The 19,454-nt window shown below is 34.5% G+C and overlaps 1 protein-coding gene across 4 annotated transcripts in view; it reads right to left on the bottom strand.

Moving 5' to 3' along the window:
* Nucleotides 1-19,454, bottom strand: part of OLA1 (Obg like ATPase 1) — a 226,945-nt gene that overhangs the window by 86,851 nt on the left and 120,640 nt on the right. For all 4 annotated transcript variants that reach the window (XM_037020648.2, XM_037020649.2, XM_037020647.2 and 1 more), the window contains exon 5: nt 9,413-9,588. In XM_037020648.2, coding sequence (XP_036876543.1) covers nt 9,413-9,588 — 176 coding nt within the window. The remainder of the gene's footprint in view (nt 1-9,412; nt 9,589-19,454) is intronic.

The raw sequence follows: 19,454 nt of genomic DNA, 5'->3' as shown, positions 1-19,454 counted from the left end.
GCCAGGCTCCAAACTCCATGAGGGGCCTTGCCTAATGTATCTCTTCATCTGGCTGTTAACTTGTATTCTTTATTAAACTGGCACACATGTTTTCCTAAGTTCTGTGAGCTGCTCTAGTAAATTAATCAAAACTAAGAGGAAGGTGGATGGAACCTTCAATCTGTAGCCAGTTAGTCAGAAGCACAGGGAATAGACTGGGGCTTCTGAATCACATCTGGAGTGAAGAGTGGAGGGCAGTCTTGTAGGACAGAGCTCTTAACCTGTGGAATCTAGTGCTGTCTCTCAGCAGATAATGTCAGAATTGAGTTGAGTTCTCAGGCATCCTGCTGGTGGTTTGAGAATTGTTTGGTGTTACACTTGGTAAGATCCCCTCCTCCCCCGTCCCCCCACTGGAATCGGGTCTGGGAACTTGAAAGGAGTTACTGCTGTATGGACATTGTATACTAAACACATTATCCAACATGGTGTTTTACTCCCCAGATCTCTCCTAAAAGAAAGTGACTTAGTCCACTGGTTCTGCTGGGTGGACAGTCCCATCCAGAACAGTCTCCTGGTGAGAAATAGTGGGTGCTTGCCTTATGAAGTGGTTTAATTTCAAAAAAAAAAAAAAAAACCCTCTGCTAAAATGGAAATAAACTTAGGTATTTAAATGCTTGCTCTTAGGATTTGGGATTAGGAAATACTGAGATACCACACTGGAGACTGAAAGAACACAAGATAGAGAAAATTACATGATGTGATAAATAAGCTAATTATAAGTAATCCGAAATTACAAAGAAGCAGAGGTCAGGAACAAAGGCAATCTATAAAACAGCAAATGAACTCTAGGGGCAGCAGAAAAAAAAAGAAATAGAATTCTAGCAAAGCATAAATGAAGAACATCTGAGTTACATAAGTGGCAGAGCACCAGAGAAGATGCACAGACTTCTCCTGAATTTCTGGGTGCTGGTGCTGGGCTGATGTCCAATTCAACTCCAAAGGCCTGGCTATACCACATTTCCTGCTCTGGAATATTTTTGGATTTCCATTTCCCTTACTGCCCTGCATTTTAAAAATAAAAATCCATCTCTTGATAAAGCCTAGATTGAATCCCTGTTCTTTAAAACTGAAAGACTCTAATTAAAAAACAAAATAAAACTTCTGATTAAATGTCTCAGAATTTCCTTTGTAGCACATCTTACCTATATGTTCATATCATGCATTATCAATTAAGTCAAAATTTTCCCCTAAAACCTTAAAGAAAAACAATGTTTTGCTTAAAATGACTATAAACTGAGAAAGTAAAATATCATATACAATGTTAAAATGACCAATTGATTAATCAATTACACTAACACTCTAATTCTTCTTATCCCAGTTCAAGAAAAAGGGGACACTTTACCTCAATTCTTCCCACTGCACCTAAGAGCATTGCTGTCAAAAATCCCTCATGACACTTAGAATAATACACAATGATAATAATTTCTCCTGGACTCATGAAGTAGTCCTATCTACCACAGCTTGACTCCCACACTGGTATTGCCAATCAAATTAAGCAACTTGACACTCTTATTTTGACATTTTTATAACCTCTTTTCTAGCTTTGGAGTACCTGTATTATGTAGACTTATATAGTTAACTACAATTCTAGTTGTATTCCTGGTTCATGTATTTTTTAATTGGCTGCTGTATTTAATTAAAATTTTTAAATTTGGGATTTATTGCCACAAGTTTATTTTATAAGAGCAATAAAATCAAGATAGAAATGTAAGTAGAAAAACATCTAAGGGGTAAATATTCATAACTCTACCTCTCTAAGCCACTATTCTCATTTAATATTTACTTCTAGACTACTTTAGATGAAGAGTTCACACACAGTTCACAAAAATGTTATAACTACAATGTGTCTGGCACAGTAATGTTCATAATGGTATTATTCACAACAGGCAAAATGTAGAAACAACCCAAATGTCCACAAAGTGTGAAAATGTACATATACTATTATTTAGGCTTAAAAAGGAATGAAATTCCAAAACATGCCACAACATGTAAATGAGCCTGTGTGAAACAAAAATGTTTAGTTCACTGTTCATGGTTCTTGTAAGCCGTGAACTTTATGTTGGCAGTATCTTAAAGGAAGATGGTGAGATATTTTAATCAAGGGAATAACATAGATCTTCATTTCATATTTGTGGAAAGCAGAATGGAAGTAGAGAAATCAGTTAAGCTGCAAAATAAATAAGCATAAATGAGGCCCAAAGAAGTCATGAAAATAAGGAGAAAGGACTACAGGGAATATTCAAGAGATAAAATTACAGGATGTAATGATACGTGGTAAAGGAGAGAGAGGGGTCAAAGATACTGGTTTTCAGTTCAAATGACTTGGTTCCATCAACTAAGCAGAGACTATGAAAACAGAACATGGAGAGAAAGATGAATGAATACAGTTCAGCCTCACCAAGTACTTTTACTATCTTGTTCTTTTAGAAAGAATGTTTTTATGTCACATAAGAATAGTTCTGGAAGGACACGTAAGAATCTAAAGAGTAAAGGGTAAATGAAACAACCAAACTGGGAGGGATAATTATGCATTTACAGAAAGTATACCTTTTGAACCTTTTGATTTTAGTGAAAAACCCATCTATTATATAATCAAAAATTTTTAATGATTTTTTAAAGTTATGTAAGAACTAACTTTAAAAACTGCCATAAGAATAATGAAAAGATTAAGGGGCATTATGACTAGCATACATAATTTAGCGGGGGGCTCAGAGATGGCAGTACAGCATGAAGAAGACAAGTAGTGACTCTATAGCACCTTACTACACTGATGGACAGTGACTGTAAATGGGGTATGTGGTGGGGACTTGATAATGGGAGGAATCTAGTAACCACAATGTTGCTCATGTGACTGTATATTAATGATACAATAAAAAAAAAAGGAAAAAAAATCTGCTAATAGCTATATGTTATGGGAACACTGATTATATAACTCAAAGATACTGACAGGAAAAAAAAAGACTCAATTACAATTTGTGGTTCCCCTCTTTAGTTGTTTAATTAGATAACTGTTAGTTCTATGAAGGTTATTTAAAGTATGATGATTTCCAAATAATTCATCATACAAAACAAATTATCCTTTAAAGCCTTCCATCTTCATTTTTTAAATGTTGTTTTTCCTAATGGAATAGATCTAAAATCAACCTTGATCGTGATGCCATGTTGTTACACTATGGTTTGAACTGTGTTCTCCAAAAAGACATCATGACCCCAAAGGAAGCCCTAACTTCTGCCACTCAGAGGCTTTATTCAGGAATTAAGATGAGGCCATACTGGAGGAGGGTGGGCCATTAACCCAATTATGGCTGGCGTCCTCCTAAGAAGAGGGAAATTTGGACAGAGGCACAGAGGGAATATGGCCATATGAAGAGAGGAAGACAGAGAATGTGGTCCTACTACCACAAACCAAGAACACCTGGGGTCACCCAGAGCTGAAGGGCAAACAAAGAAAGGACTCTCCTCAGTGGCTTCCGAGGGAAGCCCTGCCAACACCCTGATGTCGGATTTCTAGCTCCTGATCTATAAAAAAATACATTTCTGGTTTTTTTTTTAAGTCACACAGTTTGTGGTATTTGTTAAGGCAGCTCTAGGAAACTAACACATTTGGCTGATGAATGATAGATAACAGGAAACATTCACCTACATTTGCCTTCTTTACTGCCTCAGTTTTGCTGCAGGCAGCAAGACCCATTATAAAAGGTGTCTTTATGCCAGAATATAACGACCTTACACTTGAGAAAGATTGTTTTAACATTTAAAAATTTGGTTCATGTTTTATGCTAGAGTTTATCTGACCCAAATTTTGCCTGCTTATTTACCTGAAAATACAACTGACAGCCAAATCTAGAAAATGAAAACTTCATAGGAAGAGAGGTTTGAATGAATTTCTGAAAAATTATCCAGAAAATATATATTTGAATGAATATTAAGAAATAATTGGATAAACACCAACCAAACAAAACAATTTACCTATTTTTCTTATTTTTCTTATAACTTTCAAGTAGCTATCTCTTTTAGCCTTGGATCTATGTCCAATTAAAGTCCCAAATTCTGTTAGCCAAAATTACAAACATAAACTGAAGAAAAGAAGCTTATCACACTTTATATCTTTAGACAGTTTGTTAGAAACTGTAAGTAAACATATTTTTTAGAAACTCCCCTATAAGAACTATAGTTGATATCATTATCACATAGATATCCTCTTTGTACTGGAAAAACTAAAGAAATCAGAAGCAAGGAAAAATTTAAAACAACCCCAAATTAAACTCAGGATCCTAAAAACCAAAAATAAATAGGATGATTAGGACAAAAAATTTTAATGCACACGGGATGAAGAGATGGCTGTCAGTGTCCTGCCCATATCCCCTTTGCCCTCAGGGGTCCAGTACATGCTAATGGCTGGTTATGATGCTGGTCTAAGGACCACACTTCAGCTGTCCCTGATCTAGACTAGAGATTGGGGCAGCAGGGATGAGGAAAGTACAGCAATGATGGAGAAATGCATCTCAGGCCAGAGATTCCATGGGAGATCACCTCTCATTCCATCTTACCCTTCTCACCTTCACCTCTCAATAGGGCTGGCATCACACTGTTGCATCTGGACATTTTCACCTAGGGACAGCTGCCAATCCTCAGTAAAGAGCTAAGGTGCCATGCCGCAGCTCTTTGATTTATGAGAGAGGTGGCATTTCATTGGAGTAGGGAGAGAACAATCTTTTTAAAACATGGTGCTGAAACAAAAGGTTTTCCACATCAGGGGAAAATGTCAGATCACAGCCTCCTTACACTATTTACAAAAAATAAATTCCAGTGGGTTAATGACCTAAATGTGAACGGTAAGACAATAAAAGCTTTTAGAAAATAGGTCATCTTGACAACCTTAAGGTAGAAAATATTTCTTAAACAACACAAAAAGCACTAACCTTAAAATTAAAACCTGTTCATTAAAAGATGCCATAAAAAGAAAAAAACAAAAGCCACAAAATGGTAGAAGATATTTGCAACCCATTTAAAACAAATGACTAGTACACAGAATATACAAGTAACTTTCACAAATGAATGAGAAAAAGACACAGATACAATAGGAAATGAGCAAAATAATTAGAATAGGGACTTCACAAAAGAGAAAATCCTAAAGGGCCAATAACTATAAAAAGGTCTCCAATTTTAAGTACTTAAAGATCTGCGAATTAGAAGCAGAGGCAAATACCATTACACAGCTATCAAAATGCAAAAATAAAAAAACTGACAATAAAAAAAGTATTGACAACAGGACAAACTCTCATAAACTAAGAAAACAGTGTTATCTAGTAAAGCTAAGATATATATGTATGTATATATACACACTACTGACTTCTAGATACATGCCTTCAACTATCCTCATGTGCACTAGGATGTTAAATAATGTGCACAGCTACATTGTTAATAATTATCAAAGGCTTGGGGGGGAGTTGGGATTCAAATACCTATTGACAATAGAAAAGAATTTAAAATCATGATATATTCTTTCAATGAAATATTTTATAGTAAAGAAAACAAATGAATTAAATGAAACATGAATGAATTATACAAATAATGTTAAGTGAAAATGACATATATGATGTCATTTATATAAAGTTTGAAATCAGGAAAAAGTCATACTGTTTTAGGTGGCACAAATACTGGTGTAAAAAAAGCAAGGATATTATTATTATAAATTTCAGAATTGTGCTTAGCTGTGGGAAGGTGGAGATATTAATACTAGTAAGTGATGGGGATATTTTGTTGTATTTCTTGAAATGCTAGTGGGTTTTACTCACCTTTGTTTTATAACTATTTGCTGAACTACATAGGCAAAGTTGATGCATATTTTTGAGACACTTTTTTAAAGTTTTTTCTTTTTTAAAGACATATTGGCCCTATAGTCAGACTGATCTGGTTGAAAAACCTGATCTACGTTTACTAAGTGTGATATCCTGCGCAATAAATAAAACCTCCTGGAATTTGGGTTTCCTCAGTTTTAACACAGAGATAATAATATGTCCTGCAAGTTGTGAGGTTTCAATAAAGTAACATACATACTTGGCAGTAGTGGGTTTGGTACATGACAGTCTATAGAATGCATTCTTAATAGGAGTAATGTTACTCCTAAAGGCGGAAAAAATGGATTCTTGGGTGTAAAAAAGACTTAGTTATTAAAATGGTCGGTGGCTCCAAAGCTCAACCTATCCAACAAATTCTTACTCACTGGTATAGAATTTTTCTCATTAGGGACAAATTAATTAGTTTAAATCTCAATTAATTTTTCCTCCTAGGGACAAAGATAATGAAAAAAAAAAGGCTAGAGAAATTTATTTTCCATTATAATTTTTCCAAAGCAGCTCAATCTAATATAAGTGAAGAAAATGATGGAATAATCAGTTTTTGGAAATGAGAAAACTAGGCTACAATGCTTTCTACTTACCCAGAAAACCTGGAGAGGGTAAGGGAAGATTAACAGGGAGAAAGTGTTTAGATTTTCTGTAAACACAAGTCCAAACTATGCTTTCGAATTTTGTACAGAAATGTTAGGAAAATGCTTAGAAATAAGAAGAAAATGCTATTACAAAGAATAAGAGTATTCAACATTCTAGTTTTCTTTGAGAGGAAAGGCAACGAAATTAGGCCAAGAATTATAGAAGAACCTGATTAGCTTCCTCCCATTTAAGTAAAAGCAAGATGATAAATCTATTTTTAAGAAAGTTAATGTTTTCTGAAAGACATGTGGATGTCAGTAAATTTCAATGAACTAATTTCAGTGCCTGCATAGGATTTACTCTAATTAGTAACGATGCTGTTTGTGGCAAATAAATTGCTTTCAATCCCAACATCTTTTTCATAGTTTCATTTCCCTTTTCAAAATGGAGTATTTTTCATACTCCCATACTTTTAATCCCCTTTTCTGTCCTAAATCTTATAACATTTCCTTAGATAAATCTCTCTCCTTTCTCCATTCTACCTGAATAGGAAATAAATTAAATAACCATGATGTTAAGAGAAGTAAAATGACTTGGTCTTGCTCCAGACTATCAAGGAAATCAGTAGCACAACACAGGTCTCCCTGTTCCAACACCAGGCACTTTCTTTTCTTTTCATTGGTAGATGTCTTAAATCATTTTTTTATTAAGGTATCATTGATAGACAACCTTATGAAGGTTTCAAATGAGCAACATTGTGGTTAAAACATTTACCCATGTCATCAAGTCCCGCCACACCCCATTGCAGTTATTGTCCATCAGCATAGTAAGATGCTATGTCTTCTCTGTGCTATACTGCCTTTCCCTTGTCCCCTCCCTACATTGTGTGTGCTAATCATAATGCCCCTTAATCCCCTTTTCCCCTCCCTCATCACATGCCCTCCCAAATCACTTCCCTTTGGTAACCATTAGTCCCTTCTTGGAGTCTGTGAGTCTGCTGTTGTTCTGTTCCTTCACTTTTGCTTTGTTGTTATACTCCACAAATGAGTGAAATCATTTGGTACTTGTCTTTCTCCACCTGGCTTATTTCACTGAGCATAATACCCTCTAGCTCCACCCACATTGTTGCAAATGGTAGGATTTGTTTTCTCCTTATGGCTGAATAATATTCCATTGTGTATATATACCACATCTTCTTTATCCATTCATCTACTGATGGACACTTAGGTTGCTTCCATATCTTGGCTATTGTAAATAGTGCTGCAGTAAACATAGAGGTGCATATGTCTTTTTGAATCTGGGATCCTGTTTTCTTTGAGTAAATTCCTAGGAATGGAATTCCTGGGTCAAATGGTATTTCAATTTTCAGCTTTTTGAGGAACTCCATATTGCTTTCCACAATGGTTGAACTAATTTACATTCCCACCAGCAGTGTAGGAGAGTTCCCCTTTCTCCGCATCCTCACCAGCATTTGTTTCTTCTCTTTCGGATGTTGGCCATCCTAACTGGTGTGAGGTGATATCTCATTGTGGTTTTAATTTTCATTTCCCTGATAATTACCGATGTGGAACATCTTTTCATGTGCCTGTTGGTCATCAAAATTTCTTCTTTGGAGAAGTGTCTGTTCAGATCCTCTGCCCATTTTTTAATCAGGTAATTTGTTTTTTGGGTGTTGAGGTATGTGAATTCTTCATATATTTTGGATGTTAACCCCTTATCAGTTATGTCATTTATAAATATATTCTCCCATACTGTAGGATGCCTTTTTATTCTACTGATGGTGTCTTTTGCTGTACAGAAGCTTTTTAGTTTGATGTAGTCCCATTTGTTCATTTTTGCTTTTGTTTCCCTTGCCTGAGGAGATGTGCTCAGGAAAAAGTTGCTCATATTTATATTCAAGAGATTTTTGCCTACGTTTTTTTCTAAGAGTTTTAGGTTTCATGAGTTACGTTCAGGTGTTTGATCCATTTCGAGTTTCCTTTTGTGTATGTAGTTAGACAATAATCCAGTTTCATTCTCTTACATGTAACTAAGAACAAGCACTTTGAACCATAATTTATCGAAACTGTGCCTAAGTTTAGACGTTGATTCTGTAACTGGTGTCTTCCTTAATAGTGTACATATCCCAGTAAACTAAGAGTTTTCCAAACTTATTAAAAATAAATGAGGAAGTGAAAAGATAATCAATGTTGCAAAAATGAGAAAATTAAAAATAAACAATGTATTAAAAATACATGAAAAATTAGAAAGAAGGAAAATCCTTCCTATGACAAAAGAAGCATAAAAGGCAAGAACAGCGTATGGACAATGTTAATAAATGAGAAAATATATAATTAAGACATTGCTTTTCTAATATAAAAGACAATTTGATCATATTTAAATTAAAAGCTTTCAAAATTGAAACATTACAATATCACTAATAATTATTCACTATAATGTGGTAGAAAACACATTGAAATATTAAAGACAATAATGTGTTTTCACTCCACATTTTAATTAAATCTTAATTAAAAGATTTAAATTATCTGTCTACTTTAATAGTGCATTCATTCAGTCAACCCTTATGGAAGGCAAATTCTTAGTATAAACCATGTCTTCAAATCCACAAAACTCATATATTCAGTCATTTCCCAAAATCCAGTAAGTTTCTCAGGAAAAAAAACACACTTCTCTAACACTAAAACTTGAGGATATACATAGTAACCATATAAACACTCACTATTACTGCTACATGTGGCTTGCTGAGAACACCTTAAGTAGCTTGTCACTATGATCCTTTGTTGCCAAAATAAAATGAAGTTTCTCAATAATTAACAGAAATGATCTTTGGGTTCTAGAATTCCACAACAATATTAGATATGTTATGTGTTTTATTTTTTTAAGATTGATCAAGAAAAATGGACTCAAGTATCTTAAAGAAGCTGTAAATTTTTACTTACATATTCAGGTTTTAGTTTTTTATCTCCTCCTCTCACAGCCACTTTTTCAAGTTTATCTATAATGGGCCCAATCATTTCCTCATCTTTAAGCTGAAGTTCTTCATGTATTATTTCTATATCTCGAATAGGATCTACACTTCCTTCAACATGTGTGATATCATCATCTTCAAAAGCACCTAAAATGAATTAAAGGGAAGCAATTCAATAAACAAATAATGCAGACGGTCCTTATTAGAGTGAGTAAAGATTCCTAGAAGGTTAATGATTATTCAAGTCTTTTTCAATTCTTCCAAGTAGGACACAGGTTGTTTTTTTTCCCCCTATTAGTAATATTCAGGCACTAGCAACAAAACGGTAATTTGAGAGCTTCAACATTTCAAAATCTGACTGAAATAAATGAAGTTATAATCTTTACAGAAAGAAAATTACGCTCCAGAGCTACTGGTCTTTTCAGGTTTGGTACATTAAAAAGATACTGAATTCCAGGCATGAGAGCCTGAAGTTCTAAACTGCACTATTAGGGTTTCCAAGGGAAACCGGATTTGGGGTGGAGAGTGGGGGGCGGGGGAAGGGGGGCTGAAATCATCTGGCAGACCTCTTCCCTGCTTCAATCTACTTTATCACTGTGGTTCTGACGGTGATTAGATAATGAACCACTCAGACACACAATTTACACAGCAGCTAATTTCATCGGCCTGATTTGAGGGTATGGTTTTTAGGGGGCTATCAAAGAAGCAGATGAAGGTGCATTTGTCATGTATGAGTGACAACCATTCACACTATCTGAACAAAATGGTGCTGGCCCTTATTAGAAACACATGCTATTATCACATATTTAAAGTGCAGTTGAAGCCATAATTTCAAATTGCCAACTGGAAACATAGGGTAAAACAACCAGATATTACTGAAGCATGTGTACTGACTTTATGCCCTTTTGAAGACATAATGTGGCAACATAATTCAGCTGGGATTTACTCAAATTACCAGATAAAGAACAGGATCAAAAAACTGAACAAATACTAAGAAATATTATAAACAGAAAGCAATGATATACCCACAAAACAATACCCACATTAATAAACAAATTAATTTAAATAAAACTACAATTAGATAATACTCCCAAAATGAGATGTTTTCAAACATAAACTATCAATTATTTTAGACAGAGGTATCATAGCATGAAAAATAATTTGATTGAGTTTGCTAAGAGAAAAACAGTGACTACAGCTCATTCTTACATACCAAAGTACCAAGATACTCTCCATTACAGGTTACAAAGAGTTTTTAATGTAATTTTTCAGAATTAAAACTAATTATGCTGTTTGTAACTTACTGTGGAACTATTCCTTAATAATACAGTATTTATGGCCAATCTCTCTACCATCTCTGCTCCGGATCCAATCTTCTCTCAAGGAAGTTTGCTCCACAGATTGTTCTTTATAGTTCTTGAGACCTCAGTCTACTATGTCTCTCTCCTTGGTATCTGCATAGAGATCTCCACTTTCCCCATCAACATTTAAGTAGGCTTAAGATTCTACATTTAAATCAATCATGTCAGTCACTCTTGGACATTAATTCCCATTCCAGCTATTGTTTTCTTTCCTCCAGTTCAGAGCAAACTTCTTAAAAGAGCTGAATGAATCTTCTCTCTCCATTTCTTTATTTCCTATTTAAAACTTAACCCTCTGCAGTTTGGAAATTGCCTCCACCATGCAATCAGAAATTGATCTCAATAAGTACACCAATGGTGATACTCTGAATTAGAATATGGCATTTACTGTTTACCACATAGATCAAGCCTTCATGATGCCAAGTCAAATAGCCATTCTTTAGGAACCCTGAATGACCTCTCTCAGTAGCACTGAACTTCAGAGCATTGACATTGTCTCTTTCACTGCTTATTTTAACTGCATTCTCCTAATTTTCTTCTATTTTGTCTGGTCTTTTCTTCCTGGGCTATTTCTTTTCTTGCTTAACTACCCCATAAATTTTGATATTTCTCTTAGTTTTCTTCTCTCATCCCTCTATTACACACTCATTAATATAATTTCCAGCCCAGAGAACTCCAAGTGGTTCAGCAAATAAAATGAACCAAAAACCATCTTTTTAATGATATAAATAATTTCTATTATTAAATCTATTCACTAAGTGAATATATGCAAAATGTCAATGCTTATACTAGAGTTGTGATTTTTATAATTTGTCTACCTCCTTTACTAAGAGCCACTCAAATAAAAAATAATATTTGACTTGGTAAGAGAAATAATATTTGACTTAGTGAGATACATTTGACTATCCATTTGGCATTGGGCATTCTTCATGAAATTTATTTTTGGAATGATGTGGCAGAAATGAGTTGGCTATTTTCAATTATTATACATAGACTGAAGATTGATCAATTTATACACTCATTCATTCAAAGTCTATCTTATTCCATAAAGATTTTATTAAGAAGAATAAATCCATACTCTGTGATAAGATGCTAAATCTAACTGGGAAGGACTTCAGAAATAAAAATATACTTTGGAAATTCAAGACTTCAGTGACTGCTTTGTTGTATTACCACTTTTGGGGTACTACTGTTTAGTTTTCAGAAGAAAACCATCCCTAGCTAAATGTGGAAATAGATATCAAAACACATTATGTTGGTGTACAGGTTCACAGCAGTACTTTATAAACCACCTGTCATGGAAACATGGACATTCCAAACTGCATGTCTAGAGTTTTCTTGGGAATGAAAGGGCATATGGTTAAGATGGACTTATTTGACTTAGGTTTTTCATCCTCTACTTCTACACAATGCAGAAATAAGGAATTTCTTGGTATATAAACCAATGAATAAACTGCCATCCCCTCAACACATATATAAACCATAATATGCCTTGCTAAGTATGTCCTTCACTTAAAGAAAGCTTGCTTATATATCTAAGAAAATACTTGTGAGAATTTAAAACAAAACTAAAAATAAGTAAGACCTTAGTCTAAAAGACTGGACAATCTGGTTGGGAAAACAAATCTAATAAAAAGGAGAATACTCAACTAGCAAGGACTTTAAATATAGGCTTAATTAATGATAATTCATCATCAAGACCTTTAAAAATAGGAAAAAAATAGTACAGGTAAATAAGATGAAGAAAGGCATGACAACAGGAAAAAGCATTAGAGGAAAAGAAAGGTTGAAATAAACAAGGCTTACTGAAGAGCTGACTATAGGGTGAAATCATATTGAAGATAAAAATTTATTGTATCAGGTAGGGGTGAGGGATAGGGAAGCCCAAATAGCAAGTTAAGTCCAGATCTCATCTGCTAGTCAGTAACAGAGCTAACATCAGTTTTTATGTTAGTGAGTAACAAATGGAAAGCAGCATTTCAAAAAGACAAACCAGATTTGGAAACCAGTTGAAAGAGAACTGCTGCACTCCAAATATGGTGATGAAATCCATGATTGGAGGTACCAATGCAGGATAAACAGTAACACTTTACTAAAGAAAACAATTAACTAGATAAAAATAATGAGAAAGAGAGACAGAGGGAGAGAGGGATCATGACAGTTTCAAGCCAAAAGATCTTTATTTGCATCTAAGATAACATTAATACATGTAAGATCCAAAGCCCATTTCAGGTATGAATCCAACAGATATTATAAAACCGAAGTACAGACTTAGAAAAAAGAAATAAAATTATTACACAAATGTATTAAATCTTAAATCACAGCAGTACCAAAAAGAAAAAAAAAATCCATATGCTACGTAGTTACACATTCTTCACAGTTTGATCTATGTGGTAAACAGTAAATGTTTTGAACTTCCATATTCTAATTCAGAGTATCACCAAAACCTCTAAAAGGTTAGAGGCCACATTCTTAAACCAGTAGAGCATAAATTATTTAATACAATTACTAGAAATCAAGACAAGAATATCCTTTTCAAATTTCTAATCCATTCTTCAAAGCAAAGACTTGACTCCCAACTCCCAAGAACTATGACTCCCAACTTCCTTATAATTCTATAGCTCATTAATATTTAAAGAGAAGGCAGAAAACTAAACTTACACTGATAACTCAGTATCTACAGCTTTATTCATAAACACTGGAAAATGCCAGTTCCTATTTATTTTCCATAAATGACATGATAAAAATTTTTTATTGCATGTGAAGAAGAGTGCTTTAAAGGGGACAATTAAAGCTATTTATTGCACACTCCAAATACTCTGATTTAGAACTGCAGTTTAAGCTTAGGTTTACAGATGCACTTTAAAACTCTAATCTTAATCTAGATAAAACCCCTTTTCATCTTCACAATAAAAGGAATTTGAGCAAAAACAGAATCTAATTCACAGTTGGGCCTCAAGCATGCAATATTTATCTCTGTATTGAATAAGATGTGTAGTTTTAACTATTTTCCTTAAGTTAGAAAGTGAGAGAACGGTATCTCAAAATATGTTATTTACTTCTAAAATCAATTTGCCTTCTTAAAGATATCAGGAAACAAGGTCAATTTTGGAATACAGAAAAGAATTAACAAACCATTCTGCTAACAAAATTCTGCTAAAAAGGACGTAGGTTTAAGTCACTAAGCCTTCAGAGTTTGAAGCAAATGAAAGGGTTGCATCAATCAAATTTTAATTACTTTAAGTGGATATACTTATAGATCTCTGGAGAAATAAAATATTTTGTAAACATGAAAAGCAGAAATAATTGGTCTAGTAATGTAAACTGTTAATTACTTGATGCAATAGCATAAATGGAATAGCGTATCTAGACTTGGTAGGCTATACTTATTTACAATATCAAATCAATCAAAAGTAGCCTTTAAGGTCTTTAACCTTCATCTTCCAGGGGAAAATCTATTACTTGAGAGATAGCAAAGGCCCTAAAATAATCCAGTCTATGCTACAGGCTAACTGTCTAATGCTGGAACAAGAAACAGAACTATAAGCAGCTAAAAGAATTTACTTTTGCCTTCTCCTCCTTCTCCCCTGCCCTCCTCCTCTCATAGGAAAAGGCTCAGAAACTAAATCCTGGCCAAGAGGATGAAAAATGCAAATCTTATGACCATGTTCAAAAATTGGTCAAGGTTTTCAAACAATTTAATAAAATAGAATATACATGTAGCTGACTTTGACCCATCTAAAATTAAAGAAGTCATATATATTTCATGCAAGACTTTTACACTAAGTAGTTACTGTATATGCTAGAAGTAAAAATCACTCCCAATCTTGAGAAACAGATATTTACTACAGAAGAGAATAATAAAGTGGGTCAATCAGGTTCTCAGCAACCTTAAAAAATTAGTGTTTATTTTCTAAAGAGTTCATATAAATTAAAAATAATATTCTTTTAAGTAGTGACTCAAAAATGAAACATTAAGCAGGAAAGATGAGATGAACAAAGAGAAAAAAGATACAGGTATAAAGACATGAAAAACATTAAAATTAGAGCTTGTATTCATATGGTAGCAAACAAAGAAGTCTTTTGGTTGTTCCTGATACCACTTAACAACACATTACAATATTATTCAATATCATTCTTTTCAATGTACAGAACACTAGAAAACTCTACCTGACAGTTACTGATACTATTGCTTACATTGTAGATAATTAGACATTCACACCATTAAGGAACCCTTAAAGTCACTTAAAAGTTATGAATTGTAACCCAGTTAACACCTGTACTTAATTATATTCAATTACTCAAGGGTTTTGCATTTTTAGTTGCTGTAGCATATCAGCTCTGTGCAAAGAAGTAGGCAGAAAAGTACCTTAATGAGAACAAACATTCCTCTCTCAGTATTTTCACTTCTTATTCTATATAATACTTTAAATGTGTAAAAGGCAAATTTAATTGACAATATTTTGAATTGGTATTTATTAAGAGTCTGCTCAACTGTTGAGCTAGCTGGTTTTGCTTATTTATTTGACGTTCCCAATAACCATCTCAGTAACTTCCTGACTTCTGAAACATCACTTGGCCTTCTGCCAGTAGAAACAGACATGCATAAACTGGCCTTGCCTGCTCTGACTCTCCACAAATTCTAGTTTTAAGTCAAACTCTTGTACTGACTCACAAAGTCCTGAGAGTTCTTTATATTTAACTGTCACTGTATTTTTGCCCACTCCCTTCCCTGGGCCTCAGAGGTACATATCTTTCTTTCTATTACAAATCACATCCATCCCTAGAGTGTGCTGTTTAATTTCCCCTCATCTATAAGGCAATTCTGGAGAAGCCCAAATCTCAAAGATCTCTACCAACTCTGACTCATAAGAGGAGTTGTAGAGACTTGTATGGAATAAAGTATGGTAAATGGATGGTTTAATATATTGCCCTAAATACGGCTCTTGGGAAAAACCATTTTTATACCTTTTTAAAAAGCAGTGTTGTAAGGAGGGAAAAAAATTGCAAAGAGAGAAAATAACGAAAACTAGAATTTTATCTTTACTACCAGTACTGTAAGCAATGAATAAAGGAGTCACATGAACTCTCTGCCATTTAAGAAATTAACTAAATAGCAAATCAGAGCTTTAATTTTTTTAACATTGGTCCCCATTAATACCCCATCTTTTAGCCAAGCTGATCCACTCTCAATGCTTTAATTTTAGATTTCCAATGCTATTACTAATCTTTCTGCATACAATATTTTTCCTTCTTACTTCTGCCTTTCAAGAAAAGTTACGTATCTCACACGGCCTTAATTAGATGTCATTGAAATGGTGTCTCCATGATGATGCCTGCTCTAACCATACACTATCTGAACAGTTAACAATAATCTGTCCATTTTATTGATATGACCTGCAGCATGTGTATCTAGTATTAGAAAATGTGATTCTATCTCCTAGTTACCTAAGGTCAGGGATTCTGTCTTAAATGGCTTTCTAGTTCCCTCCAGAGCCTTGATTACAGCTGATATACAATTAGGTATAAGGTAAAGAATAAAAGGAATCAATGAATGAATCAATGTCTCAAGCACCTATTAGTGCTCACAATTTAAAACTGTTAAGAGAACTGAAGATTCTATAGTTCTATAAACATGTAGCACAAGCAAAGGGTCACTTACACAGCACACACTAAGATATTTAGCAATAATTCAAAGAGGGCAGTGCTAAGTATGTCAATCACGTAAATGACAGTAAGTAAAGCATAAAACATGGCAAACTAACAACAGACGTGAGAAGTTTGTGTTTTATCTCTTCATCTCTGAATTGCTTGACTATTGGTGACAATAATTACTTTCTGAAGACTTCTTGGGTGTGTTGCATTTAATTATGTATTATGGCACAATTTTTTAAGTCTATAAATCAAATTAAGAGGGAAAATAGACCTATATAACTATAACTAAGACCAACAAATGCAGCCATAAAAGAAAAAGAGAAGAGACTGATGAGCATGAGTCAGGATTAAGGAGGGAAGGCTTGAATATAGATCAGGACTTTCAGGGACAGATATAAGGCAAAGGGAAACAGTCAGGAGGATATTCCACGCAGGACGGAAGTAAGGTACAGCAGAGGTGATTAAGGGCACAGACTCTGGAATCAGACTATCTGGGTTCAGATCTGGGTTTTAGACTGTTTGATTAATTAGTTGTGTGATTATTTAATTTCTCTATGCCTTAGTTTCCCTGTCGGTGAAACACGGAAAATAATAGCTACCTCATAAAATTGTTTCAAGGATTAAAAGTGATAATATTTAAAGATCTTAGGATGGTACCTGGCACACAGTAAACACTCGAAATATGTAAAAGCTAAAGACAAGATAAATACAACGGTTTCTCAACCTTCGCACTGCTAACATTTTGGGTCAGATCATCTTCTGTTGTGGGGGGCTGACCTGTGCACTGTAGGTATTCAATAGCACCCATGACCTCTACGAACTAGATGCTCGTAACCCACATATATGTGTACATACACACAGGCACACACTGGCTGTGAAGTCCAAATGTCTCCAGATACTGCTAACCTGCACTTGGGAACCACTGATATACATACACTTAAAGATAAAGGTCATGCTATGTGGCACCCCAAAGATGTTACCAAAGGTTTTAATATGCAGATGTCAATTGATGGAAAGATCCTAATACCAATCTGAGGAGTTGAAATTCAATCTCCTACACTATAAATTCCTACGTAGATTTTCAGAGAAACACTCTTGTGATCTCCTGCTTGCTTTTTCACCCACAATCTCTTTAAATGATTCTATCAGTTATATACCGGATCAAATAGCTTAGAGAAAGACTGCTAGTCACAAAGCAGATGACTGTTAGGCACTAGTTGTAGAAGTGACATGAAAGTGGCCAAATAAAAAAGTATTAAAGAAAGTCTTTACAAAGTTTGGTTGTGTGGGGTTTTTTTTGGCCTAGTAGGTAGAAGAATGATAGCAAATTAAGAAGAAATGAAATGTGTCCGGTCATAAAACTGGAGGTGTATATAATAGCTGGTTAAAGATACACATTTTAGGAGATAATTTAACAAGTATTTATTGAATGTTAATTACAAAGAAAATGGTACCAGGGACAGGAAGGCAAATTTCAGAGATGAGAAAAGCTGAGTAAGATTATATTCTGCCTTTAAAGATGTTTAAAATATAATAGGAGAGACAGATCATCACATAATAAATACAAGAAAGTAAATTCAAGATGAAAGGAAGCAGGGAGGGGTCAGTATTCAATACAAGCTGATGGAAAAAGAAAGCCTCAAGGTTCAAAATAGAAAACTGGGGTTATGTAGATGCCATTTAAAATTCAGATTAAGATTCACATACAGGTTTTGATGGAAGTATAAATTATTTTTAATACCATATTTAAGTGTACTGATGCTGTGATAAGAGATAATATTGTCTCTGCTAGAGTTTGAAACTAGTATTTAAATGCTTGAAAAATGTAAACATGTGACAGGTATTAATCAGTCAAGTAAATAGCTGGCTATGAATTTTTAAAATAACTATTTTATAGCTTTAACCATAATATCAGTGGATTGTGACTTTTACCTAATTTTTCTAAGATATGGAGATGTAAGAATAGAAGGAATGGGAAAGGAAGGACTCACTAAGAACATCTGGTGTTAGAACAGAAAAATGATGATTTGACTAAATCCACATTACACGATACGGATCATATTCCTGGGTCCAAATGAAAAGTAAGGTGAAGGCAGAGGTCCTAAAACCAGACAACATACCTCAGAAAATAAGTATACCCTTAATACAATGACCACAATTCTAAAATGAACAAACACATGGATGGGTAAGGCCTAGAGAGATGAAGGACAGGAAAGCAACCACACTTTTGGGAGCAGATTGTATAAGGCAGGGTACCACATAATCAGTAGTCTTACATCCCAACTGGCTCAACAAAATGGGTACCAACTACCTGAGAGAGTCTTAGAATTCTGAGGCTATCCTGGAGTCCTAAAGATCTTGTCATTGCCATCAACAGTTAAGCCAGAGCAAATAATCACCACCAGGTGGTGCCAAATCAAAGACAGTACCAGAATGGACTTGGCGGGGCCTGCACCTTGTCACACCCTTCACCCCCTGCAGCTAGCTGCGCAGGTTCACCGCAGTCATGTCATTCATCTGCCAATAAAGTGACCTCGTATTTTATGCAACTGAAATTTTTGGACCCACGTAGAGTACTGCAGAGGAGGAGTGGTTACTGTTCAATACATTCTTTCAAGTGGTGGTGGGGAGGATGACAATTTAGGCTTTTTAAAAAAGCTTAGTTACAGTAGTCCCCTGCTTATCCGCAGTTTTGCTTTACACAGTTTCAGTTACACAAGGTCAACTATGGTCTGGAAGCAGATGATCCTCCTCCTGACATATAGTCAGAAGGTCAATAGAAGACTAACACACTACATCAAAATGCCTGCATCATTTACCTCATGTCATCTTATCATGTAGGCATTTTATCATCTTACATGGTCACAAGAAGACGGGTGAGTACAGTACAGTAAGATACTTTGAGAGAGAAACCACATTCACATAACTTTTATTACAGCATAGTGTTATAATTGTTCTATTTTATTAGCTATTGTTACTCTCTTACTATGCCTTAAT

The sequence above is a fragment of the Manis javanica genome, chromosome 12, assembly GCF_040802235.1.
Source record: "Manis javanica isolate MJ-LG chromosome 12, MJ_LKY, whole genome shotgun sequence".
Lineage (NCBI taxonomy): Eukaryota > Metazoa > Chordata > Mammalia > Pholidota > Manidae > Manis > Manis javanica.
The sequence above is the reverse complement of the archived record's forward strand: the minus strand, read 5'-3'. Positions and strand labels throughout refer to the sequence as shown.